General features: G+C 49.2%; 2 protein-coding genes across 3 annotated transcripts in view; one reads left to right on the forward strand and one right to left on the reverse strand.

The window, feature by feature from the left end:
• Positions 1 to 15,838, forward strand: part of LOC123751834 (putative uncharacterized protein ENSP00000383309) — a 23,107-nt gene extending 7,269 nt beyond the window's left edge. The window contains exon 2 of the mRNA XM_069300357.1: positions 14,364 to 15,838. Within this exon, the coding sequence (XP_069156458.1) occupies positions 14,364 to 15,838 (1,475 nt within the window). The remainder of the gene's footprint in view (positions 1 to 14,363) is intronic.
• LOC123755758 (uncharacterized) overlaps positions 1 to 27,500 on the reverse strand; it is a 157,555-nt gene that overhangs the window by 68,807 nt on the left and 61,248 nt on the right. For both annotated transcript variants that reach the window (XM_069300031.1, XM_069300030.1), the window contains exon 2: positions 21,492 to 21,550. The gene's annotated coding sequence lies outside the window, so the exon portion shown is untranslated. The remainder of the gene's footprint in view (positions 1 to 21,491; positions 21,551 to 27,500) is intronic.

Here is a 27,500-nt window from a genome sequence, read left to right on the forward strand (position 1 = left end):
AGTGTGCAATTAAGCACTTAATCACTGAAGGTGATTAAGGTGCTTTTACAAGCTCAGGTTATATAGTTACATCATATATATACATTGTATGATTGATATATTACATGGTCAATCTTGGATACAAGTCCAATATATCATCAAGTGTTCCAGTACTCATATAGTAATTACAGGGTTCAGCATACCTTAGCCCAGGAGGGCGAAAGTCAGTCAGTATGGGACATTCTACAATATAATGTTCAAAAGAGTGCATGTTTTCTCTTTCACAAAGTTGACACATTGTGTACTCGACATTTGGGTTTTGAGAAAGCTGCCAGATACGTCTGGCGTATTCTGGCCACTATAACATCACATTGCCGGGTTCTTGTTCTATTAGTCCCATATGTGAATGTCTCCTCACGATATCTATCATAATATTTAATGCTACAACTTTCAGGTCTTTGTGAATTTGTTAGGTCGGTGAGATTTTCATTAGATATTTGTTTAAATATTCTCTTTGTCACTGCTAATGAAACACCCATATCAATTTCTACCACTGGTTTTCTACAGGCTGTCTTTGCAAGCATATCAACAGTGTCATGCCTTGAGATGCCAACATGTTATGGTATCCATAGGAATTTAATCTCAAATCTGTTTTCTTTGGCAGCTAAAACATTCATTCGAATATCACTGACTGGTGGTAGTGTTGTGGTGGTGGTGGTGGTGTGGTAGTGGTGGTGGTAGTGTGGTGGTGGTGGTGTGGTGGTGTACTGGTGGTAGTGTGGTTGTGTGGTGGTGGTGTTGGTGTGGTGGTGGTGGTGGTGTGGTAGTGGTGGTGGTAGTGTGGTGGTGGTGGTGTGGTGGTGTACTGGTGGTAGTGTGGTGGTGTGGTGGTGGTGGTGGTGTGGTGGTGGTGGTGGTGGTGTGGTGGTGGTGTTGTGGTGGTGGTGGTGGTGTGGTGGTGGTGTTGTGGTGGTAGTGTGAGAGTACACCCTTGACCAGCCCGAGGTGTGGAGCCTGGGGGCCAGGTGTGGAGCCTGGGGGGCCAGGTGTGGAGCCTGGGGGCCAGGTGTGGAGCCTGGGGGGCAGGTGTGGAGCCTGGGGGCCAGGTGTGGAGCCTGGAGGCCAGGTGTGGAGCCTGGGGGCCAGGTGTGGATCCTGGGGGCCAGGTGTGGAGCCTGGAGGCCAGGTGTGGAGCCTGGGGGCCAGGTGTGGAGCCTGGGGGCCAGGTGTGGAGCCTGGAGGCCAGGTGTGGAGCCTGGGGGCCAGGTGTGGAGCCTGGGGGCCAGGTGTGGAGCCTGGGGGGGCCAGGTGTGGAGCCACACCAAGGCCACGGTGTATAGTTCTGTGTGGTGTGTATACCAGAGTTAGCAGCCCCGGGTGTGTGTCTCCCGACACCCGGGTACACTCCCTCCTCACACACTCCGTAATAATTGCAACTGTTGTGCCTGAATGAGTCGTTCGAATCCACCCATTCCATGGAAACCATTGCTTACCAAACGTCAATATTATGGTTCGTTTACTCCTAATAATCCGTTACATTCATAACGGATTGGTTGATCCCGTGAACGAATGTGACGCCTAATGTGAGCGGACGTCATATTTGATTTATTTATGTATTTATTGATTTATTTATAGAGAAGAAGACACAAGAGGTTTGTGAGAGTACATAAGACTGGTGTTGTTACAGTGTTGAACAGGCACGAACACACAGCCCAATAGAGCCCAATAGGCTCAGGAACCTGTACACCTGTTGATTGACAGTTGAGAGGCGGGACCAAAAAGCCAGAGCTTAACCCCCGCAAGCACAACTAGGTGAGTACAACTAGGTGAGTACAGCGCAGGCGATGAGTCACAATAACGTGGCTGAAGTATGTTGACCAGACCACACACTAAAAGTTGAAGGGACGACGACGAATAAGTCTCCAGGACGGACCGAAACGTCGTCGTCCCTTCAACTTTTAGTGTGTGGTCTGGTCAACTAACACCCAGCGTCTCAGGCAGGTCCTTAACCTAACATATACGTGTATTAATTGGTACATTGTAACAACCTCTGATTTCAACATCATAACTACAACATAAATGTATTGTATTGACTAGACAGGTGAAGATACATGTCTTAAGTACTAATATTGGAGAAGTGGGTAGTACGAGGTACTGTGGGAGGTTGAGGCACAAGGTAGTACGAGGTACTGTGGGAGGTTGAGGCACAAGGTAGTACGAGGTACTGTGGGAGGTTGAGGCACAAGGTAGTACGAGGTACTGTGGGAGGTTGAGGCACAAGGTAGGAAACTATGAGCAGGAAATTAGGTACTTTTGGGTTTACTTTTATATAAGGCCAGAGTGCAATTGTTTCATACATGAGGGAGAGAGTTGCATACACCGGGCCCTGTTATCTGTATGGTGTGTTTGTTTCATTGGTATCTTCGTCTTCCGGTCTTGCTCTCACTCTTGTGGTAGGTAGAGTGAATAGTTCCGTTATTTACGCTATATTCACTCTATAATGTATATTCTCATTATCACTGCCCACCATGAGAGTGAGAGCAAGATCACATTGTCACTCTGCCTACCATGAGAGTGAGAGCAAGATCACATTACCACTCTGCCCACCATGAGAGTGAGAGTAAGATCTCATTATCACTGCCCACCATGAGAGTGAGAGCAAGATCACATTATCACTGCCCAACATGAGAGTGAGAGCAAGATCACATTATCACTGCCCAACATGAGAGTGAGAGCAAGATCACATTATCACTGCCCACCATGAGAGTGAGAGCAAGATCACATTATCACTGCCCACCATGAGAGTGAGAGTAAGATCACATTAACACTCTGCCCACCATGAGAGTGAGAGTAAGATCACATTAACACTCTGCCCACCATGAGAGTGAGAGTAAGATCACATTAACACTCTGCCCACCATGAGAGTGAGAGTAAGATCACATTAACACTCTGCCCACCATGAGAGTGAGAGTAAGATCACATTACCACTCTGCCCACCATGAGAGTGAGAGTAAGATCACATTATCACTGCCCACCATGAGAGTGAGAGCAAGATCACATTATCACTGCCCACCATGAGAGTGAGAGCAAGATCACATTATCACTGCCCACTATGAGAGTGAGAGTAAGATCACATTATCACTGCCCACCATGAGAGTGAGAGCAAGATCACATTAACACTGCCCACCATGAGAGTGAGAGTAAGATGACATTACCACTCTGCCCACCATGAGAGTGAGAGTAAGATCACATTAACACTCTGCCCACCATGAGAGTGAGAGTAAGATCACATTATCACTGCCCACCATGAGAGTGAGAGCAAGATCACATTATCACTGCCCACCATGAGAGTGAGAGTAAGATCACATTAACACTCTGCCCACCATGAGAGTGAGAGTAAGATCACATTATCACTGCCCACCATGAGAGTGAGAGCAAGATCACATTATCACTGCCCACCATGAGAGTGAGAGTAAGATCACATTATCACTGCCCACCATGAGAGTGAGAGTAAGATCACATTATCACTGCCCACCATGAGAGTGAGAGTAAGATCACATTAACACTCTGCCCACCATGAGAGTGAGAGTAAGATCACATTATCACTGCCCACCATGAGAGTGAGAGTAAGATCACATTAACACTGCCCACCATGAGAGTGAGAGTAAGATCACATTATCACTGCCCACCATGAGAGTGAGAGTAAGATCACATTATCACTGCCCACCATGAGAGTGAGAGTAAGATCACATTATCACTGCCCACCATGAGAGTGAGAGTAAGATCACATTATCACTGCCCACCATGAGAGTGAGAGCAAGATCACATTATCACTGCCCACCATGAGAGTGAGAGTAAGATCACATTATCACTGCCCACCATGAGAGTGAGAGTAAGATCACATTATCACTGCCCACCATGAGAGTGAGAGTAAGATCACATTAACACTCTGCCCACCATGAGAGTGAGAGTAAGATCACATTATCACTGCCCACCATGAGAGTGAGAGCAAGATCACATTATCACTGCCCACCATGAGAGTGAGAGTAAGATCACATTATCACTGCCCACCATGAGAGTGAGAGCAAGATCACATTATCACTGCCCACCATGAGAGTGAGAGCAAGATCTCATTATCACTGCCCACCATGAGAGTGAGAGCAAGATCACATTATCACTGCCCACCATGAGAGTGAGAGTAAGATCACATTACCACTCTGCCCGCGACACCTGACTAATCTTTGTATGTATTGGTTACTGACTCATGTCTCCTACTTTTACTCCTTACTCCTCACCTTATTGTTTGTACTTGTTTACTGTTGTGTCGGCACTTACAGCTGAGTATGATCACCTGTTTGTGATAACCTCTTTGTGATAACCTCTTTGTGATAACCCTTATGTGATAACCTAGGTTGCAGGTGGCCCATAAGAGATGCCCGCGGGTGGGTTTCACCGAGTCAGTGTTGTGGGCGTGGGCGGCGGCCGCCCGTGGCGACGACCTTGCCAGCAGTGAGGAAGGTCGTCCTCAGACCCCCGCGGGCTGTCTGCTGGCGGGGGGGGGGGAGAATTCCGTGGGAGGGGGAGATGGGAGGACGTGGGGGAATGTCGACCTTGTTGGGAATATTTTTGTAATTAACATTCTCGTCAGGGCAGAGTGAGGGTCCTTTGACAAGCCGCTAGCTTGCTGTCGTCGTCGAGGCCACTAGGGTCATAGTGGCCCTCGGGTAAATTCAGGTAAATTTTGCGTTCTTTTGCGGTATTGACAAATAAAAAAGACCTTTTAAGAATTATTGTGTGTGTATATACCTCTCCCACGTGTACTGGTTGTGGTAGTGTGGTGTACTGGTTGTGGTAGTGTAGTGTACTGGTTGTGGTAGTGTGGTGTACTGGTTGTGGTAGTGTGGTGTACTGGTTGTGGTAGTGTGGTGTACTGGTTGTGGTAGTGTGGTGTACTGGTTGTGGTAGTGTGGTGTACTGGTTGTGGTAGTGTGGTGTACTGGTTGTGGTAGTGTGGTGTACTGGTTGTGGTAGTGTGATGTACTGGTTGTGGTAGTGTGATGTACTGGTTGTGGTAGTGTGGTGTGGGCAGGAGTACTAGTGAGCGCCTCACTCCCACACACTGGAGTGACGGGCCCAAGTGACAGCCTCCACAACACACTGTCAACACTCAACAGCCTCAACAGTCACAACTAACTACACCATACTAACCACATCACACCCACCAGTTCACCACACCAGTAACACAATCACTACACCACACAACACCTACCACCACACTCCACCACCACACATACAACACCCATGAGATAATTGTTTAAGATGCAGCAGCACTGTGGACCACGCCATGGGAATAATTGTATCAGGAGAGAGAGAGTGTTGGCCGTGATCTACACTGCCAGGAGAGCCACTCACGCAACACCACTACAACATGACCCGCGCCGCATAACTACCCTCCAAGACCTGGTAAACCAGCATACACAGTAACGTCGCTAGTTATGACACACTGTAATCACAGTCAAGTTGACTGGGAAAGTGTTGGCGGGGAGGAGGGCGAGGCTCAGAGAGGCAGGTCAGTACCAGTGACAAGTGTTGGCGGGGAGGAGGGCGAGGCTCAGAGAGGCAGGTCAGTACCAGTGACAAGTGTTGGCGGGGAGGAGGGCGAGGCTCAGAGAGGCAGGTCAGTACCAGTGACAAGTGTTGGCGGGGAGGAGGGCGAGGCTCAGAGAGGCAGGCCAGTACCAGTGACAAGTGTTGGCGGGGTTTGTGAAGGATGACACCCGGTTTTTTTAATTATTATTTTCTACCACAGACGTGGCCACACATTTACAATGCTAACCAGCATATATACATTGTCTTCTGTCCTCGGTGGACAGGGTTAGAGCTCTGTTAAACATATAGTTCAGGGGTTTATTGAACAATCGACCACAGAAGGTGATTCGGTGCTTTTAAAATGCTAAGCTAAACTACATACGTAAATACATAGATACGCAGATTTACGTCTGCCCTACATAAAGTGTTCGATGTGTCTTTTACATAGTGTCATTAATGTGCATTTACAAAGGTGAAATGTAATTCTGATCAGCTTCCATATATACTTTATACCCATACACACACACATATACGTACATATACATATATATATATATACATACATATATACACACACATATGCATTCACATTCATTTGTCTCATTTACTCTGACAGGGTGAGATAGCTGATAAGAGAAACTAGTGTGCAATTAAGCACTTAATCACTGAAGGTGATTAAGGTGCTTTTACAAGCTCAGGTTATATAGTTACATCACATACATATATTGTATAATTGATACATTACATGGTTAATCTTGGGTACAAGTCCAATATATCATCAAGTGTTCCAGTACTCACATAGTAATTACAGAGTTCAGCATACCTTAGCCCAGGAGGGCGAAAGTCAGTCAGTATGGGACATTCTACAATATAATGTTCAAGAGAGTGCATGTTTTCTCTTTCACAAAGTTGACACATTGTGTACTCGACATTTGGGTTTTGAGAAAGCTGCCAGATACGTCTATATCCCAGGCGTATTCTGGCCACTATAACATCACATAGCCGAGTTCTTGTTCTATTAGTCCCATATGTGAATGTCTCCTCACGATATCTATCATAATATTTAATGCTACAACTTTCAGGTCTTTGTGAATTTGTTAGGTCGGTGAGATCTTCATTAGATATTTGTTTAAGTATTCTCTTTGTCACTGCTAATGAAACACCCATATCAATTTCTACCACTGGTTTTCTACAGGCTGTCTTTGCAAGCATATCAACAGTGTCATGCCTTGAGATGCCAACATGTGATGGTATCCATAGGAATTTAATTTCAAATCTGTTTTCTTTAGCAGCTAAAACATTCATTCGAATATCACTGACTATTTTCTGGGTGTCACTACTATGTGCATTCAGTGCCAGGAGTGCACTCTGCGAGTCACAGTATATAAGTCCACTGTCTTTGTCTTTTAGAAACTCAGTAGCAAGGTATATGCCTGCAAGTTCGGTTTGAGTTGTACTTGTCCAGTCATTGACGCGCTTCATTGCTGTATGTACAAAAGAAGATTGTTTAAATATATTACATGCACATCCGGTACATCGTCCACCTTCTTCTACAGAGCCGTCGGTATAGCACTGATACACATCGTTACCCATACTCTGAGTACTCTCAGTGATGCTTTTCAGTGTTATCTGTTTTAATAATGTAGAGTGCACACTATCTTTCTTGGACGCATTTACAAAATCAACTGATAGATCCCAGTTATCACATGGAGTAATTGGTTGATTAATCATTAGTTGAGTTGGGTACATATTTAATATTTTGATGGAGTTGGCTACCGTGTAGAACCAAAATACATAATCAGATTTCGTTCTTCTTCTATAGACCTCAGGTGAGTGCAGCATATTAGAAAGTTTAGCTTGAAACTTCATGTGTTGTCTAGATCTACTCAATGCCTTCACGCCGAAAACTGTGCTAATAGACAAAATTCTCTCACTTATGGTAGGTAATTTTAACTCTGCTCTCATATTAACTATTCTCGTGGACTTTGGAGCCCCAAGGATGAGACGCATAGCTTCATTTTGCAAGGTTTCAAGAGATTTCAACTCTTTGTCTGTATACAGTGTGAGATGTAGAGCATTGTAGTCAATCAAGAGCGTATAAATGATATATAAAACATTCTAGCAAGTCTCACGTTAAGTCCATGATTGACACCAACAAGGACCCGCAAGGGCTTTAATCTCTCCCAAAGTCTCCTCTTGAGAGAAGAAAGGTACCCATGGTCGTTAAAGGGGACACCAAGGTATCTGTAAGACTCGCAGTTCTCAAGTGCTCGCCCATCTATATGATAATTGGCTGGTGGAATACCACATGGAATGAGGGCACGAGTTTTCTGTACAGAGATAAGGAGGCCACATTCCTCAGCTCTAGTAGCAAAAGCGTCGAGCAGAACTTGCATTCGAGGCTCGGAGGCAGCCTGTAAACATATATCATCAGCATAACAAATGACTGTCTTCATTATTAGTTGGAAGATCTTTAATAAGTTTATGCATCAGAACGTTGTGCAAGCTTGGTCATCACACTTGGGCTGGACGGTAGAGCGACGGTCTTGCTTTATGCAGGTCGGCGTTTAATCCCCGACCGTCCAAGTGGTTGGGCACCGTGCCTTCACCCCCCTCCCATCCCTAATCCTTATCCTGACCCCTTCCCTGTGCTATAAGTCGTAATGGCTTGGTGCTTTCTCCCCTGACAATTCCCTTCCCTTCCCTTGGTCATCACAACTCGCCTGACACTCTGACAGTCGATCATGAAGAGCCAGCGGTGGCCAGCGGTGGCCAGCGGTGGCCAGCAGTGGCCAGCGGTGGCCAGCGGTGGCCAGCAGTGGCCAGCAGTGGCCAGCGTATATATATATATATATATATATATATATATATATATATATATATATATATATATATATATATATATATATATATATATATATATATATATATATATATATACGTTTACATATATACATACACATACATATCTAATCACCCACACAAATACACACATCAATAATCTTTTGTATCACAAGTGATTCAACAAGAGGCTCACAACAGTCACTATACAAGGCACTTTACATCTATGGTGAGTCACACAGTTACTAGTCTTGCTCCACACCCACCCAACTGGGCGGCAGCTTTACAGTCATGTGCTCCACACCCACCCAACTGGGCGGCAGCTTTACAGTCATGTGCTCCACACCCACCCAACTGGGCGGCAGCTTTACAGTCATGTGCTCCACACCCACCCAACTGGGCGGCAGCTTTACAGTCATGTGCTCCACACCCACCCAACTGGGCGGCAGCTTTACAGTCATGTGCTCCACACCCACCCAACTGGGCGGCAGCTTTACAGTCATGTGCTCCACACCCACCCAACTGGGCGGCACCTTTACAGTCATGTGCTCCACACCCACCCAACTGGGCGGCAGCTTTACAGTCATGTGCTCCACACCCACCCAACTGGGCGGCAGCTTTACAGTCATGTGCTCCACACCCACCCAACTGGGCGGCACCTTTACAGTCATGTGCTCCACACCCACCCAACTGGGCGGCAGCTTTACAGTCATGTGCTCCACACCCACCCAACTGGGCGGCAGCTTTACAGTCATGTGCTCCACACCCACCCAACTGGGCAGCAGCCTTACAGTCATGTGCTCCACACCCACCCAACTGGGCGGCAGCTTTACAGTCATGTGCTCCACAGCCACCCAACTGGGCGGCAGCTTTACAGTCATGTGCTCCACACCCACCCAACTGGGCGGCAGCTTTACAGTCATGTGCTCCACACCCAACCAACTGGGCGGCAGCTTTAGTCATGTGCTCCACACCCACCCAACTGGGCGGCAGTTTTACAGTCATGTGCTCCACACCCACCCAACTGGGCGGCAGTTTTACAGTCATGTGCTCCACACCCACCCAACTGGGCGGCAGGTTTACAGTCATGTGCTCCACACCCACCCAACTGGGCGGCAGTTTTACAGTCATGTGCTCCACACCCACCCAACTGGGCGGCAGCTTTACAGTCATGTGCTCCACACCCACCCAACTGGGCGGCAGCTTTACAGTCATGTGCTCCACACCCACCCAACTGGGCGGCAGCTTTACAGTCATGTGCTTCACACCCACCCAACTGGGCGGCAGTTTTACAGTCATGTGCTCCACACCCACCCACCTGGGCGGCAGCTTTACAGTCATGTGCTCCACACCCACCCAACTGGGCGGCAGCTTTACAGTCATGTGCTCCACACCCACCCAACTGGGCGGCAGCTTTACAGTCATGTGCTCCACACCCACCCAACTGGGCGGCAGCTTTACAGTCATGTGCTCCACACCCACCCAACTGGGCGGCAGTTTTACAGTCATGTGCTCCACACCCACCCAACTGGGCGGCAGCTTTACAGTCATGTGCTCCACACCCACCCAACTGGGCGGCAGCTTTACAGTCATGTGCTCCACACCCACCCAACTGGGCGGCAGCTTTACAGTCATGTGCTCCACACCCACCCAACTGGGCGGCAGCTTTACAGTCATGTGCTCCACACCCACCCAACTGGGCGGCAGCTTTACAGTCATGTGCATGCATTACCTACAGTAAGCAAAGTTTGGATACTTCGCTAAGATTTCGGGCAGCACATCATTATGAATGAAGTACTTACATATTTCCTGGACACCATTGATGGTGTTATCTCTAAATTCCGCAATTTTTTCACATTCCATTATATAATGACGCAAAGTATGCGAATAGTTCTGCTGACAGAGTTTACATTTAGTCAAATCTACATCAGCAGATGTTACAAACTGCCAGAGGTACTTGTAGCCGAGCCTAAGCCTAGCAGTGGTAACATCTAGAAGTCTGCTAACATTATTGGATGACCCATAGACGTGCGGTTCTTCCTGCATAATAGAATGATGATAGATGGAGTAACTGGTGTGAATTTCACTTTACCTCAAGTCTCCGAAATTTAGTTGATGTTCCTGGGATATTGCCGCCCTCAGGCTGCTCAAAGGCAGTCCAAGATGGTAATAAATTCCCGCTTTACGAGCAAAAGTCTTGGCCAACTCATCAGTTCTGTCATGTATTCGGAGACCAATATGGGAAGGAATCCACAGGAGACAAACTCTGACTCCATCATTGATTATTTCATTATATCTGTGTCTAGCCTCAGAGATAAGCACGTCACAGTTATGCCTTGGGGAGCTGAGGGCAGTCAAGGATGACAAGGAGTCACTTACAATTAGCGTGTCAACTTTGGATTCATATACGCGCTCGAGTGCAAGGATTATGGCAACCAATTCTGTTTGAAGAGTGGAGGCCCAGTTACTGAGACGCGCTCCACACTCATGGGAGAAGGAACCATCTCTCCCTGTCACAACAACTGCACTTCCAGCTGCACCATGGGACTGATGCAAGGATCCGTCAGTGTAAATAATCTGGGAAAGTGAGCGCTCTCTGACTAAAGCATCAATTTGACATTGTACTTTGCTTCTTGTCGAAGCAAGACTTGTTCTTTAATCAGTGTCTTGAGTGGAGGGAGAAAGAAGACCAGCATACTTTTAGTGGTATGCTGGCACCACCACCAGATGATTACAACAATATTACAATAAATACGATGGGTAGGACAACCTTGAGTAAGTGGTGTCAAGAGTAACTAGTGTCAAGAGTAAGTGGTGTCAAGAGTAACTAGTGTCAAGAGTAAGTGGTGTCAAGAGTAACTAGTGTCAAGAGTAAGTGGTGTCAGGAGTAACTAGTGTCGAGAGTAAGTGGTGTCAAGAGTAACTAGTGTCAAGAGTAAGTGGTGTCAAGAGTAAGTGGTGTCAAGAGTAACTAGTGTCGAGAGTAAGTGGTGTCAAGAGTAAGTGGTGTCAAGAGTAACTAGTGTCAAGAGTAAGTGGTGTCAAGAGTAACTAGTGTCAAGAGTAAGTGGTGTCAGGAGTAACTAGTGTCGAGAGTAAGTGGTGTCAAGAGTAAGTGGTGTCAGGAGTAACTAGTGTCGAGAGTAAGTGGTGTCAAGAGTAACTAGTGTCAAGAGTAAGTGGTGTCAGGAGTAACTAGTGTCGAGAGTAAGTGGTGTCAAGAGTAACTAATGTCAAGAGTAACTAATGTCAAGAGTAACTAGTGTCAAGAGTAAGTGGTGTCAAGAATAAGTGGTGTCAAGAGTAACTAGTGTCAAGAGTAAGTGGTGTCAAGAGTAACTAGTGTCAAGAGTAAGTGGTGTCAGGAGTAACTAGTGTCAAGAGTAAGTGGTGTCAAGAGTAACTAATGTCAAGAGTAACTAGTGTCAAGAGTAAGTGGTGTCAAGAGTAACTAGTGTCAAGAGTAAGTGGTGTCAAGAGTAACTAGTGTCAAGAGTAACTGGTGTCAAGAGTAAGTGGTGTCAAGAGTAACTAGTGTCAAGAGTAACTAGTGTCAAGAGTAAGTGGTGTCAAGAGTAACTGGTGTCAAGAGTAAGTGGTGTCAAGAGTAAGTGGTGTCAGGAGTAACTAGTGTCAAGAGTAAGTGGTGTCAAGAGTAACTAGTGTCAAGAGTAACTGGTGTCAAGAGTAAGTGGTGTCAAGAGTAACTAGTGTCAAGAGTAACTGGTGTCAAGAGTAAGTGGTGTCAAGAGTAACTGGTGTCAAGAGTAAGTGGTGTCAAGAGTAAGTGGTGTCAGGAGTAACTAGTGTCAAGAGTAAGTGGTGTCAAGAGTAACTAATGTCAAGAGTAACTAGTGTCAAGAGAAAGTGGTGTCAAGAGTAACTAGTGTCAAGAGTAACTAGTGTCAAGAGTAACTAGTGTCAAGAGTAACTAGTGTCAAGAGTAAGTGGTGTCAAGAGTAAGTGGTGTCAAGAGTAACTAGTGTCAAGAGTAACTAGTGTCAAGAGTAACTAGTGTCAAGAGTAACTAGTGTCAAGAGTAAGTGGTGTCAAGAGTAAGTGGTGTCAAGAGTAACTAGTGTCAAGAGTAAGTGGTGTCAAGAGTAACTAATGTCAAGAGTAACTAGTGTCAAGAGTAAGTGGTGTCAAGAGTAACTAGTGTCAAGAGTAAGTGGTGTCAGGAGTAACTAGTGTCAAGAGTAACTGGTGTCAAGAGTAAGTGGTGTCGAGAGTAAGTGGTGTCAGGAGTAACTAGTGTCGAGAGTAAGTGGTGTCAAGAGTAAGTGGTGTCAAGAGTAAGTGGTGTCAGGAGTAACTAGTGTCGAGAGTAAGTGGTATCAAGAGTAAGTGGTGTCAAGAGTAAGTGGTGTCAGGAGTAACTAGTGTCAAGAGTAACTGGTGTCAAGAGTAAGTGGTGTCAAGAGTAAGTGGTGTCAGGAGTAACTAGTGTCGAGAGTAAGTGGTGTCAAGAGTAAGTGGTGTCAAGAGTAAGTGGTGTCAAGAGTAAGTGGTGTCAGGAGTAACTAGTGTCGAGAGTAAGTGGTGTCAAGAGTAAGTGGTGTCAGGAGTAACTAGTGTCAAGAGTAACTGGTGTCAAGAGTAAGTGGTGTCAGGAGTAACTAGTGTCAAGAGTAACTAGTGTCAAGAGTAAGTGGTGTCAGGAGTAACTAGTGTCAAGAGTAACTAGTGTCAAGAGTAAGTGGTGTCGAGAGTAAGCGGTGTCAAGAGTAAGTGGTGTCAAGAGTAAGTGGTGTCAGGAGTAACTAGTGTCAAGAGTAACTGGTGTCAAGAGTAAGCGGTGTCAAGAGTAACTGGTGTCAAGAGTAAGTGGTGTCAAGAGTAAGTGGTGTCAAGAGTAAGTGGTGTCGAGAGTAACTAGTGTCAAGAGTAAGTGGTGTCAAGAGTAACTAGTGTCAAGAGTAAGTGGTGTCAGGAGTAACTAGTGTCAAGAGTAAGTGGTGTCAAGAGTAAGTGGTGTCAAGAGTAAGTGGTGTCAAGAGTAAGTGGTGTCAAGAGTAAGTGGTGTCAAGAGTAAGTGGTGTCAAGAGTAAGTGGTGTCGAGAGTAAGTGGTGTCAAGAGTAAGTGGTGTCAAGAGTAAGTGGTGTCGAGAGTAACTAGTGTCAAGAGTAACTGGTGTCAAGAGTAACTAGTGTCGAGAGTAGGTGGTGTCAAGAGTAACTAATGTCAAGAGTAACTAATGTCAAGAGTAACTAGTGTCAAGAGTAAGTGGTGTCAAGAGTAAGTGGTGTCGAGAGTAACTAGTGTCAAGAGTAACTGGTGTCAAGAGTAACTAGTGTCGAGAGTAGGTGGTGTCAAGAGTAACTAATGTCAAGAGTAACTAATGTCAAGAGTAACTAGTGTCAAGAGTAAGTGGTGTCAAGAATAAGTGGTGTCAAGAGTAACTAGTGTCAAGAGTAAGTGGTGTCAAGAGTAAGTGGTGTCAAGAGTAACTAGTGTCAAGAGTAAGTGGTGTCAAGAGTAAGTGGTGTCAAGAGTAACTAGTGTCAAGAGTAAGTGGTGTCAAGAGTAACTAGTGTCAAGAGTAACTGGTGTCAAGAGTAAGTGGTGTCAAGAGTAAGTGGTGTCAAGACAATGACACACAGAGCGAGTAAGGTGAAGGAGCCCCAGGGAACACCACCCCAACACGGCCCTGAGCGAGTAAGGTGAAGGAGCCCCAGGGAACATCACCCCAATACGGCCCAGAGCGAGTAAGGTGAAGGAGCCCCAGGGAACACCAACACGGCCCAGAGCGAGTAAGGTGAAGGAGCCCCAGGGAACACCAATACGGCCCAGAGCGAGTAAGGTGAAGGAGCCCCAGGGAACACCAACACGGCCCAGAGCGAGTAAGGTGAAGGAGCCCCAGGGAACACCAACACGGCCCAGAGCGAGTAAGGTGAAGGAGCCCCAGGGAACACCAATACGGCCCAGAGCGAGTAAGGTGAAGGAGCCCCAGGGAACAGAGCGAGTAAGGTGAAGGAGCCCCAGGGAGCGAGTAAGGTGAAGGAGCCCCAGGGAGCGAGTAAGGTGAAGGAGCCCCAGGGAGCGAGTAAGGTGAAGGAGCCCCAGGGAGCGAGTAAGGTGAAGGAGCCCCAGGGAGCGAGTAAGGTGAAGGAGCCCCAGGGAGCGAGTAAGGTGAAGGAGCCCCAGGGAGCGAGTAAGGTGAAGGAGCCCCAGGGAGCGAGTAAGGTGAAGGAGCCCCAGGGAGCGAGTAAGGTGAAGGAGCCCCAGGGAGCGAGTAAGGTGAAGGAGCCCCAGGGAGCGAGTAAGGTGAAGGAGCCCCAGGGAGCGAGTAAGGTGAAGGAGCCCCAGGGAGCGAGTAAGGTGAAGGAGCCCCAGGGAGCGAGTAAGGTGAAGGAGCCCCAGGGAGCGAGTAAGGTGAAGGAGCCCCAGGGAGCGAGTAAGGTGAAGGAGCCCCAGGGAGCGAGTAAGGTGAAGGAGCCCCAGGGAGCGAGTAAGGTGAAGGAGCCCCAGGGAGCGAGTAAGGTGAAGGAGCCCCAGGGAGCGAGTAAGGTGAAGGAGCCCCAGGGAGCGAGTAAGGTGAAGGAGCCCCAGGGAGCGAGTAAGGTGAAGGAGCCCCAGGGAGCGAGTAAGGTGAAGGAGCCCCAGGGAGCGAGTAAGGTGAAGGAGCCCCAGGGAGCGAGTAAGGTGAAGGAGCCCCAGGGAGCGAGTAAGGTGAAGGAGCCCCAGGGAGCGAGTAAGGTGAAGGAGCCCCAGGGAGCGAGTAAGGTGAAGGAGCCCCAGGGAACACCAACACGGCCCAGAGCGAGGAAGGTGAAGGAGCCCCAGGGAACACCAACACGGCCCAGAGCGAGTAAGGTGAAGGAGCCCCAGGGAACACCAACACGGCCCAGAGCGAGTAAGGTGAAGGAGCCCCAGGGAACACCAACACGGCCCAGAGCGAGTAAGGTGAAGGAGCCCCAGGGAACACCAACACGGCCCAGAGCGAGTAAGGTGAAGGAGCCCCAGGGAACACCAACACGGCCCAGAGCGAGTAAGGTGAAGGAGCCCCAGGGAGCGAGTAAGGTGAAGGAGCCCCAGGGAACACCAACACGGCCCAGAGCGAGTAAGGTGAAGGAGCCCCAGGGAACACCAACACGGCCCAGAGCGAGTAAGGTGAAGGAGCCCCAGGGAGCGAGTAAGGTGAAGGAGCCCCAGGGAGCGAGTAAGGTGAAGGAGCCCCAGGGAGCGAGTAAGGTGAAGGAGCCCCAGGGAGCGAGTAAGGTGAAGGAGCCCCAGGGAGCGAGTAAGGTGAAGGAGCCCCAGGGAACACCAACACGGCCCAGAGCGAGTAAGGTGAAGGAGCCCCAGGGAACACCAACACGGCCCAGAGCGAGTAAGGTGAAGGAGCCCCAGGGAGCGAGTAAGGTGAAGGAGCCCCAGGGAACACCAACACGGCCCAGAGACAAAAAGCTCAAAATTAAAGCATAAACTAAACCACAGATCAGAAGTAGGAAGGAAACAAGTAGACATGAGAGTGTATACGAGGGCACGAGGGAGGGTATAGTGCAACTAGCACCAGTCCACAGTGCTCTACAGTGCTCTACAGTGCTCTACAGTGCTCTAGAGCGCTCTACAGTGCTCTACAGTGCTCTAGAGTGCTCTAGAGTACTCTAGAGTGCTCTACAAGTACGTGAAGTATTTGAGGGAGGTTTTCAGGACGTTTGTAATATGGAGCCTAAAATGGTGTTAGAGCTGAGAGCTCTTAAGAGTACCAGGAAAGTGACCACATAACCCGTCTCTTGGTGCCTGGGACTACCACTCACAACTGACCTATAACCTTGTTGTTATTGTGTGTGTGTGTGTGTGTGTGTGTGTGTGTGTGTGTGTGTGTGTGTGTGTGTGTGTGTGTGTGTGTGTGTGTGTGTGTGTGTGTGTGTGTGTGTGTGTACTCACCTAGTTGTGTCTGCAGGATCGAGCATTGACTCTTGGATCCCGCCGATCCCGCCTGTGTGTGTGTGCGTGTGTGTGTGTGTGTGTGTACTCACCTAGTTGTGCTTTCGGGGGTTGAGCTCTGGCTCTTTGGTCCCGCCTCTCAACCGTCAATCAACAGGTGTACAGATTCCTGAGCCTATTGGGCTCTATCATATCTACACTTGAAACTGTGTATGGAGTCAGCCTCCACCACATCACTTCCTAATGCATTCCATTTGTCAACCACTCTGACACTAAAAAAGTTCTTTCTAATATCTCTGTGGCTCATTTGGGCGCTCAGTTTCCACCTGTGTCCCCTAGTGCGTGTTCCCCTTGTGTTAAATAGCCTGTCTTTATCTACCCTATCAATTCCCTTGAGAATCATGAATGTGGTGATCATGTCCCCCCTAACTCTTCTGTCTTCCAGCGAAGTGAGGTTTAATTCCCGTAGTCTCTCCTTGTAGCTCATACCTCTCAGCTCGGGTACTAGTCTGGTGGCAAATCTTTGAACCTTTTCCAGTTTAGTCTTTTCCTTGACTAGATATGGACTCCATGCTGGGGCTGCATACTCCAGGATTGGCCTGACATATGTGGTATACAAAGTTCTGAATGATTCTTTACACAAATTTCTGAATGCCGTTCGTATGTTGGCCAGCCTGGCATATGCCGCTGATGTTATCCTCTTGATATGTGCTGCAGGAGACAGGTCTGGCGTGATATCAAGTCCCAAGTCTTTTTCTTTCTCTGACTCCTGAAGAATTTCCTCTCCCAGATGCTACCTTGTATTTGGCCTCCTGCTCCCTACACCTATCTTCATTATATTACATTTGGTTGGGTTAAACTCTAACAACCACTTGTTCGACCATTCCTGCAGTTTGTCTAGGTCTTCTTGAAGCCTCAAACAGTCCTCTCTGTCTTAATCCTTCTCATAATTTTGGCATCGTCCGCAAACATTGAGAGAAATGAATCTATACCCTCCGGGAAATCATTTACATATATCAGAAACAAGATAGCACCGAGTACAGAGCCCTGTGGGACTCCACTGGTGACTTCACGCCAATCGGAGTGTGTGTGTATAACCACTTCTAAACTTGTCGACAAAAATATGTTGCAGGTCACTGTGTTCTTTTCTAAGAACGCTGAGGTATAAACGGGTGGTAAATGGTGCTGAATATATACTCCCCCCCCCCCCCAAACACGGTGGGGGGGGGGAGTATATATTCAGCACCGTGGTCACGGAGCAGCCACGGTGGTGAGGGCGGCCACTGTGGTGAGGGCGGCCACGGTGGTGAGGTCGGCCACGGTGGTGAGGTCGGCCACGCCAGCAGTCAGGCGCGAATGTCAATGACGTTCCCGTTCCACTGTGGGAAGTCTCACGTGGCTCCTCCACTGTGACACACGTGCATGTCTAATGTCCTCTCGTGTGGGAAGGGTAATAACGCTAATCTCCGGACCTGTGGTGAGACCTCTGGTGAGGCTCTCACACCCGGGTTCACGGTGTAGGCCAATCTTCTTGTCATTGGCTGATGTGAGAATATAATTTACACATTGTTAGAGGAGTAAAGATACTCATATGATAACACAAACTGGCGTAGAACATTCCGTGTGAATAAGTAACGGTAATGTCTTGTTACTCACATAATAACGTTGGATATAAACCCACACTTGGGCTTATTATGGAAAGTTTTGAGCTACACCCTGACGCTCTCCTAGGGGCGTTGCCAAGGTCTGAGGGCATGGTCAGGGCCAGACTTGCATCTCAACCACTAATACGCTGGTTACCCACCATCCTCTCCTCCTCACTCTTCACCACAACCACCACCACAACCACAACAACACCCACCACCACCACCACCCCATTACAAAATTTCAGGTAAGTGTTCAAATTTCACATTATATATTGAGAGTAACTGGAGCGTGATCATATGACATAGGAGGGCGCCGCTGCGGTAGCCAGATACATCACGCTATACTCACCATTACTGGAATATATTGTAGTGTTCTCAGAGTGTTGTCTTGTCAAGACCTGTCATGGTCTCCATGATGGGGAGAGGCCGGCCTCTCAACCCCTCTCTCACTGCTGTGGCAGGTGAGAGACTTTTGTGGGGGGGGGGAGATACTCTTGTGGGGGGTGACACTATTGTGGGGGGGACACTATTGTGGGGGGGACACTATTGTGGGGGAGACACTATTGTGGGGGAGGGGACACTATTGTGGCGGGTGACACTATTGTGGGGGGTGACACTATTGTGGGGGAGGGGACACTATTGTGGCGGGTGACACTATTGTGGGGGAGGGGACACTTTTGTGGCGGGTGACACTCTTTTGTTAAAGATGATACACTTTTGTGGGAGGTGTGACTGTTTTGTGGGGTTCCCGTGTATTAGTGGTCTCGGGGTGTTGTCTTGGCCCCCCCCCCTCACCCCCATACCCTGAAGAGAAAGGAATAGAGTTACGAGGAAATTATTATTCCAGGCTGCGAGCAGTTCAGATTCTCCATAATAAGCACCATGACAATGTGAGGACCAAGAGTAGCAGCAGCAGTAATATATAACCCTCCACCAAATGACAGAAGACCCAGTCAAGAGTATGACAGAAACAACATGGCGATTAATAATATAATTGAGAGAACAGCTGCTACCGCCTGTAGAAATTTACCCCATCTGGTCATCATGAGGGACTTCAATCATGGAAGGATAGACTGGGAAAACAAAGAACCTCATAGAGGTGAGGAAACATGGGGGAGCTAAACTGTTGGAAGTGGCGACAAGAAACGTTTTAAGTTAGCATGTTAGGGATGCCACAAGAATGAGAGGCAACGATGAACCAGCGAGATTTGACCTAGTATTTACTCTGAACGACTCCCACATCAGTGAAATTGGTTTCGAAGCCCCAGTGGAAATGAGTGATCACAGTGTACTGATGTTTGAGTACCTGGTCGAAGTAGGATTAAGGTACTCAAGGAAAGGCCCAGAAAACAAATGGCTGGCATTCCAGAAGGGAAACTCTGAGGAGATAAGAAAATTTCTAACAGATATAGCATGGGAAACAGGGCTCAGAGGAAAGACGGCCCAAGACATGATGGACTACATCATGCAGAAGTGTAAGGACGCAGCAGACAAGTTTGTCCCAGTCCAAAAAGAAAAAAAAGAAATGGAGACAAGAAACCCATGGTTTAATCAGAGATGTAAAATAGCAGAGAAACTAAGTAAAAGAAACTATTGAAATAACAGGACAATAGAGAACAGAGAAAGATACCACAGTGCCAGGAATGAGTATGTCAGGGTAAGAAGGGAAGCAGGGTGACAATATGAAAATGACATAACAAGCAAGGCAGACTCAGCCTAAATTGCTGCACAGTCACATCACGAGAAAAACAACAGTAAAGGAACCGGTAATGAAATTAAGGATAGTGGCAGACAGATTCACAACAAACGACAAGGAAGTGTGTGAAGAACTCAATACGAAATTCCAGGAGGTCTTCACCTTAGAGCAAGGAGAAATTCCAGAGATAAGAGAGGGAATATCAAACCAGACACCACTAGAGGAGTTTGTGATTACCAGGGGGGGGGGGGAACCTTCTGCTAGAATTGGACATGAAAAGACTATAGGCCAGGATGGAATCTCACCATGGATACTAAAGGAAGGAACAGAAGCTCTGTGCCTGCCACTCTCCATGGTGTACAACAAATCACTGGTAACAGGAGCATTGCCAACAATTTGGAAGACGGCTAATATAGTCCCGATATACAAGAAGGGGAATAGACAGGAGGCACTGAACTACAGGCCAGTGTCCCCTAACCTGCATACCATGCAAGCTGATGGAGAAGATTGTGCGAAAAAGTTAGTGAAACATATGGAGCGAAAGAACTTTGTAACACAGCATCAACATGGGTTTAGGGAAGGCAAGTCCTGCCTCACAGGGCTAATTCAATTCTACGACCAGGCAACAAAAATCAGGCAAGAAAGAGAGGGGTGGACAGACTGCATATTTTTGGATTGCCAGAAAGCCTTTGATACAGTACCATACAAGAGGCTAGTGAAAAAGCTGGAGTGAAAGGGAAGGTACTCCGTTGGATAAGGGAGTACCTAAGCAACAGAAGACAGTCAGTCAGTGTGAGGGGTGAGGTCTCAGATTGGCGAGGTGTCGCCAGTGGAGCCCCGCATGGGTCAGTCCTTGGACCTATACTGTTTCTGATATATGTAAATAATCTCCCAGAGCGTATAGAATCGTTCCTTTCATTGTTTGCTAATGATGCAAAAATTATGAAAATGATTTAAACAGAGGAAGATAGTATGAGGCTACAAGATGACCTAGACAAACTGAATGAATGGTCCAACAAATGGCTACTAAAGTTCGACCCGAGTAAATGTAAGGTAATGAAAATAGGCAGTGGAAACAGGAAGCCAGACACAGGATACAGAATAGGAGATGAAGTCCTTCATGAAACGGACAGAGAGAAAGATCTAGGAGTTGATATCACACCAAACCTGTCTCCTGAAGCACACAAAAAAGAATAACATCAGCGGCGTATGTAAGGGACAGCGGACAGCGTGCAGGACTCGTAATCCTGTAGCCCTGGGTTGATTCCCGGATCAGGCAGAAACAAACGGGAAAAGTTTCTTTCACCCTGATGCCCCTGTTAGCTAGCAGTAAATAGGTACCTGGGAGTTAGATAGCTGTTACGAAGCTGCTTCCTGGGGGGGGGGGGTGTGGAAAAAATAGTAGTTAGTAACAGTTGATTGACAGCTGAGAGGCGGGCCGAAAGAGCAGATCTCAACCCCCGCAAGCACAACTAGGTGAATACACACACACACACGCACACACACACACACACACACACACACACACACACACACACACACACACACACACACACACGCACGCACGCACGCACACACACACACACACACACACACACACACACACACACACACACACGCACACACACACACACACACACACACACACACACACACACACACACACACACACGCACGCACACACACACACACACACACACACACACACACACACACACACACATCAGAGTAGAGGTGTAAGAGTTGTGCGTGCGGAGATGTGATGGAGTGTGGCTCCACAGTTGAGAGGTGTGAGTGAGGGTACAGGTGGGAGCGTGTACACACCCAGGGAGCACTGGACACCTACCTGTGTAGCAGCACCTGCGTCTCTCCACACACACACCTGGGACACGCCTCGACGGTGGTCTGGAAGGTAAGAGACAATATGGTGAGGTTGTGGCAAGGAGCAGTCACCGCACTCATCACCCTCCACCATCACCCCCTCTCTTGTCATCCCCCTCTCTACCCTCCCCCCCACCACCCCCATCCTCGACTCTTATATGCCCAGAAGCTGGAAAATAATCTTCCCGGGCTTTTTCAGCCCCGCTCCTGTGCCAGGTAAGTCCACTACGGGCTCACCATAACCCGTGCTACTTGCTCCGTTCCTGTGCCAGGTAAGTCCACTACGGGCTCACCATAGTCCGTGCTACTTGCTCCGTTCCTGTGCCAGGTAAGTCCACTACGGGCTCACCATAGTCCGTGCTACTTGCCCCGCTCCTGTGCCAGGTAAGTCCACTACGGGCTCACCATAGTCCGTGCTACTTGCCCCGCTTCTGTGCCAGGTATGTCCACTACGGGCTCACCATAGCCGGTGCTACTTGCCCCGCTGCTGTGCCAGGTAAGTCCACTACGGGCTCACCATAGCCGGTGCTACTTGCAACATTTCGTTCCCAGTAGCTGAATCTTAAACCAACAGCAACAACAAAAAGTCTTCCCGGCTTGGTGCCTTCACTTGATAAATACGCTCCCCCCTCCCCCCCCCCCCTCTCCCGCCCCTCCACCTCCTCCTACCTCCGTGGGGGGGGGGAGGAAAGAGAACGATTTACACTCTCACTGTCTCTTGAGACTGTAGCAGGTATTAATTACCATCTTTATTGACACAATTATTTTTACAGTTTTGCCTAATCTCATTAATTAAATTAGGTCTTATTAGAGTGAGGATAATAGGTGTATTCACTGTCACACAGGACTGAGGCTCATACACTAGACAATAGGTCTAAACTATTGTAAATAATGTAAATATTGTTTACAATCTGAATATTGAATATTCAGATTGTAAACAGAGTTTACAATCTGAATATTCTGGTAGTGGCTCAGCCTCACTAACCTGCCAGATGTGCCTATAGCCAAGGCGAACTATCACAATGACTTCATCACATTGCCTGGTCCGGTTACTGTGCTGACCATACAAATACCTATTATTACAAAAGTTGTCATAACTTTTAATATTGCCGCTTTCAGGTCTCTGGGCATTTCTTAGTTCTTCTAAATCTGAATAAATTTCTTTAATTTGTATGTTTCTTATAATTGCATTAGATAGTCCAGTCATAATCCATGTTTTCTTTCATGCAGCCTCATTGGCTGATCAATCTACAAAGTCATGTTGACCAGACCACACACTAGAAATTGAAGGGACGACGACGTTTCGGTCCGTCCTGGACCATTCTCAAGTCGATTGTGATCGACAATCGACTTGAGAATGGTCCAGGACGGACCGAAACGTCGTCGTCCCTTCAATTTTTAGTGTGTGGTCTGGTCAACATACTTCAGCCACGTTATTGTGACTCATCGCCTGCATACAAAGTCATGCTTTCCAATTCCGTTATGCGATGGGATCCACACAAATTTTATACAAAAGTAATTAGCATTAGCAAAAATGACATACCATATAATATTACAAGCTACTTCATACAGTAATTGTGATGGGTTATTTAGGGACTGCAGAGCACGTTTACAGTCACAAATTATCACTCCTCCACCACTGAGCTTAAGGTACTCAGTGGCTAGATAAATACCCAACATCTCAGTGTGTGTCGTGGTGCCCAGCCATTCACACTACATACTAGACGTGATCATTTCATTCACTTTATATATAAAGTGAGTGAAATGATCCTGTATAACCTGCCAGAAGTTCGCACACGGGATCACTTCTCAGTTAAGGCGAGCTTATTCATAGGCCAGAGTTTCTTCCACTCTGATGCACCTGTTCACCTAGCAGCAAATAGATACCTGGAAGTTAGACAGCTGCTACGGGCTGATTCCTGAGGCTGTGTACTCACCTAATTGTGTTTGTGGGGGTTTGAGCTTGAGCTCAATGTGTGTGTGTGTGTGTGTGTGTGTGTGTGTGTGTGTGTGTGTGTGTGTGTGTGTGTGTGTGTGTGTGTGTGTGTGTGTGTGTGTGTGTGTATTAGAAAGAAATACATGTAGATATATTAGAGGAAAAATAGATTGGTTAGAAGGCGGAATCCAAAAGGTAATAGCTCGATTCTGGAGACACAAATAGTAAATACACACACACACACACACACACACACACACACACACACACACACACACACACACACACACACACACACACACACACACACACACACACACACACACAAACACACACAGGATGATGTCAGCAGTGTACGGGTCTAAGAACACACACACAGACACACAGGGGTCTGGTAGCTGAGCGGATAGCGCGCAGGCCTCGTAATTCTGTGGCCTGGGTTCGATTCCCGGACCAGGCAGAAACAAATAGGCAAAGTTTCTTTCACCCTGGATGCCCCTGTTACCTAGCAGTAAATAGGTACCTGGGTGTTAGACAGCTGTTACGGAGCTGCTTCCTGTGTGTGTGTGTGTGTGTGTGTGGGCAAAAAAAATTAGTTAGTTTTTATTAAGCTATAATTTATAAGCACATCAGAGTTGCTGCTTTATGGAACAAAATAGGTAGTGATAGAGATGCATCGCGGGAGTGTCTCAGCCGATGGCTAGACATCTATGTGACAGAGTTTGGGTGGACAGTATCAGGAGCCGCCTCCTGTGGGCCATGGGCCTTTGCGATTTCCTATATTCTTATGTTTCGTTAACTGAAATGTCTATCCAGTTCCATTGGTTGGTTCCGTGATGGGTGTCACTATCCAATGCAGTATCTGCGCCCGGGAGCACCACTGCACGGCCTACACATCCTCTCACCGCAGCTGCCTACTCTACAATGGCCCCGCACACTGCAGTTTCACATGACTGTTTCCACCGGGAGGAGGAAATAAAGAAGATGACGACAAACACTGCCTCACCTCAGCCAGCCAACTTGCCTACGTCTGCTTTCCCGGCCGTGCCCGAGAACACACCTGGGGAAGCTGCTGGTACCTCACCACCTCCTGGTCCCTCACTTCCGCAGCCCTCGCTACCACCAACCAAGTCTGCGGTTACCACCAACAACACCCCTGCTACCAGTACTTCTACACCTCGCCAACATATTGGTGGACAACGACGTCAACCTAAATGTCCACACACCGTCAACCGGCTGCTCACCGCAAATGAACTACCGACGGTGACCTCCCAGCTCCTCCAGCCGCTGCCGGCCCGGCGTCTGACCCCACAACTGGCCCCACAACCGCAGTCCTGCCAACGAAGACATCACATCCGAAGACGACGATGGACCACCGTAACCCCAGGAGGCTCTCCAGAGCCACCACCGACCTCACCGAGAATGACCTTGCGACCGACGACGAGGACGAAGACAAAAATACTTGCAATGTTATCTTTATTACGCCCAGCGAGTTCATTGGCAACACATCAGACGAAAATTGGCCACAAATGTAGCAAGATAATCAGCCAGAACAAATACCCGCACCCCATGTATGTCCACGTCAGTACCATGAACTCCTACACTGACCTCACAATACTGAAGAAACAATACCGCCATCCAGAATTCTACCACAAATTCCTAGACGGACAACTGCCATTGCTGGAAAAGGACGACGCTGGTGATGGTACCAAACTAGCGAGGTGTTGCGGTATAAAGCTTGGCCTTGTACACTGACCTGCAACCTGGCGACCCAGGTGGTGCGGGCCATGAACTGTGAGCGACCATGAAGACCTCATCCAGCCACACATCTCCAGTATCAGCTACTGCTACTGGTCATGGCTCCAGAGAGCCTCCACTTACCGCCTGTTATGCCCGTCCCACCTCTTGGCTGACTTAATCTTTACCAATCAATCGATCCCCGGAGATATAAGGACACAGACACTGACTGTGGGACGACGGGAGACATCTCCCGTCACGCAGGGTGCAGTTGCACCTCCACAGATCTCCAGAATCTATTGATACTGGTAATGGCTCAAAAGGGCCACCACTTACGGGCTATTCATGCCCGTGCCACCTTTTGGGTAGCTTAATCTTCATCAATCAGTCGACTGTGGGAGCAGTGTACAGGTGAGAGGGAGCGGACGAGGTGGCTCTCAACGGCAGTATAACCCAATACTTCACGGACGTATATTACACACTGCACCGCTCTTGTGCCAGGTAAGTCCACTGCGGGCTCACCATAGCCCGTGCTACTTGGAACTTGTTTCGAGTAGCTGAATCTATAACAACAACAACAACAACGTATATTACTAAATCTATTTCTTGGTGCCCACAAGCCTAACAGCACACTCTGACACACGCCCTTCCCCCTACTCCTGCCCACTACCGCCCACGCCCACCACTACCGCCCACGGCCACCCCTACTGCCCACGCCCACCCCTACCGCCCACGACCACCCCTACCGCCCACGACCACCCCTACCGCCCACCACTACCGCCCACGGCCACCACTACCGCCCACCCCATCGCCACACGCGACTCACCCACCTCCCAGACAGCCACCGGCCAACTTTCTCACTCCATCTGTTCAAATGTTGTCTCCACCTTCTCTGGCGGCGTCCAACTTCTCTCTCCTAGCCCCAAGCCCCTAGGCCCAGCCGCCACGTGCCTGCCACCTAGCCCCTAGGCCCAGCCGCCACGTGCCTGCCTCCTAGCCCCTAGGCCCAGCCGCCACGTGCCCGACACCTAGCCCCTAGGCCCAGCCGCCACGTGCCTGCCTCCTAGCCCCTAGGCCCAGCCGCCACGTGCCTACCACCTAGCCCCTAGGCCCTGCCGCCACGTGCCCGCCACCTAGCCCCTAGGCCCAGCCGCCACGTGCCCGCCACCTAGCCCCTAGGCCCTGCCGCCACGTGCCCGCCACCTAGCCCCTAGGCCCAGCCGCCACGTGCCCGCCACCTAGCCCCTAGGCCCAGCCGCCACGTGCCCGCCACCTAGCCCCTAGGCCCTGCCGCCACGTGCCCGCCACCTAGCCCCTAGGCCCAGCCACCACGTGCCTGCCACCTAGCCCCTAGGCCCAGCCACCACGTGCCTGCCACCTAGCCCCTAGGCCCAGCCACCACGTGCCCGCCACCTAGCCGCTAGGCCCAGCCGCCACGTGCCTGCCACCTAGCCCCTAGGCCCAGCCACCCCGTGCCTACCACCTAGGCCCAGCCACCACGTGCCTGCCACCTAGCCCCAAGGCCCAGCCACCACGTGCCTACCACCTAGCCCCTAGGCCCAGCCTCCACGTGCCTACCACCTAGCCCCTAGGCCCAGCCTCCACGTGCCCGCCACCTAGCCCCTAGTCCCAGCCACCACGTGCCTGCCACCTAGCCCCTAGGCCCAGCCACCACGTGCCTGCCACCTAGCCCCTAGGCCCAGCCGCCACGTGCCTACCACCTAGCCCCTAGGCCCAGCCACCACGTGCCTGCCACCTAGCCCCTAGGCCCAGCCACCACGTGCCTACCACCTAGCCCCTAGGCCCAGCCACCACGTGCCTGCCACCTAGCCCCTAGGCCCAGCCACCACGTGCCTACCACCTAGCCCCTAGGCCCAGCCTCCACGTGCCTACCACCTAGCCCCTAGGCCCTGCCTCCACGTGCCTACCATCTAGCCCCTAGGCCCAGCCACCACGTGCCCGCCACCTAGCCCCTAGGCCCAGCCACCACGTGCCTACCACCTAGCCCCTAGGCCCAGCCACCACGTGCCTGCCACCTAGCCCCTAGGCCCAGCCACCACGTGCCCGCCACCTAGCCCCTAGGCCCAGCCACCACGTGCCTACCACCTAGCCCCTAGGCCCAGCCACCACGTGCCCGCCACCTAGCCCCTAGGCCCAGCCACCACGCGCCCGCCACCTAGCCCCCAGCGCAGGGGTTACTAACCTTCAGAGAGCGTGTACCAAACTTAGACCCATGAGTCTTGTACAGAAGCAGGAGGCGGGTCCAGGAAGCTTAAGACGCCTATCATCCACTAACACTTC

Source organism: Procambarus clarkii, chromosome 43 (assembly GCF_040958095.1).
Source record: "Procambarus clarkii isolate CNS0578487 chromosome 43, FALCON_Pclarkii_2.0, whole genome shotgun sequence".
In the NCBI taxonomy this organism is placed as follows: domain Eukaryota; kingdom Metazoa; phylum Arthropoda; class Malacostraca; order Decapoda; family Cambaridae; genus Procambarus; species Procambarus clarkii.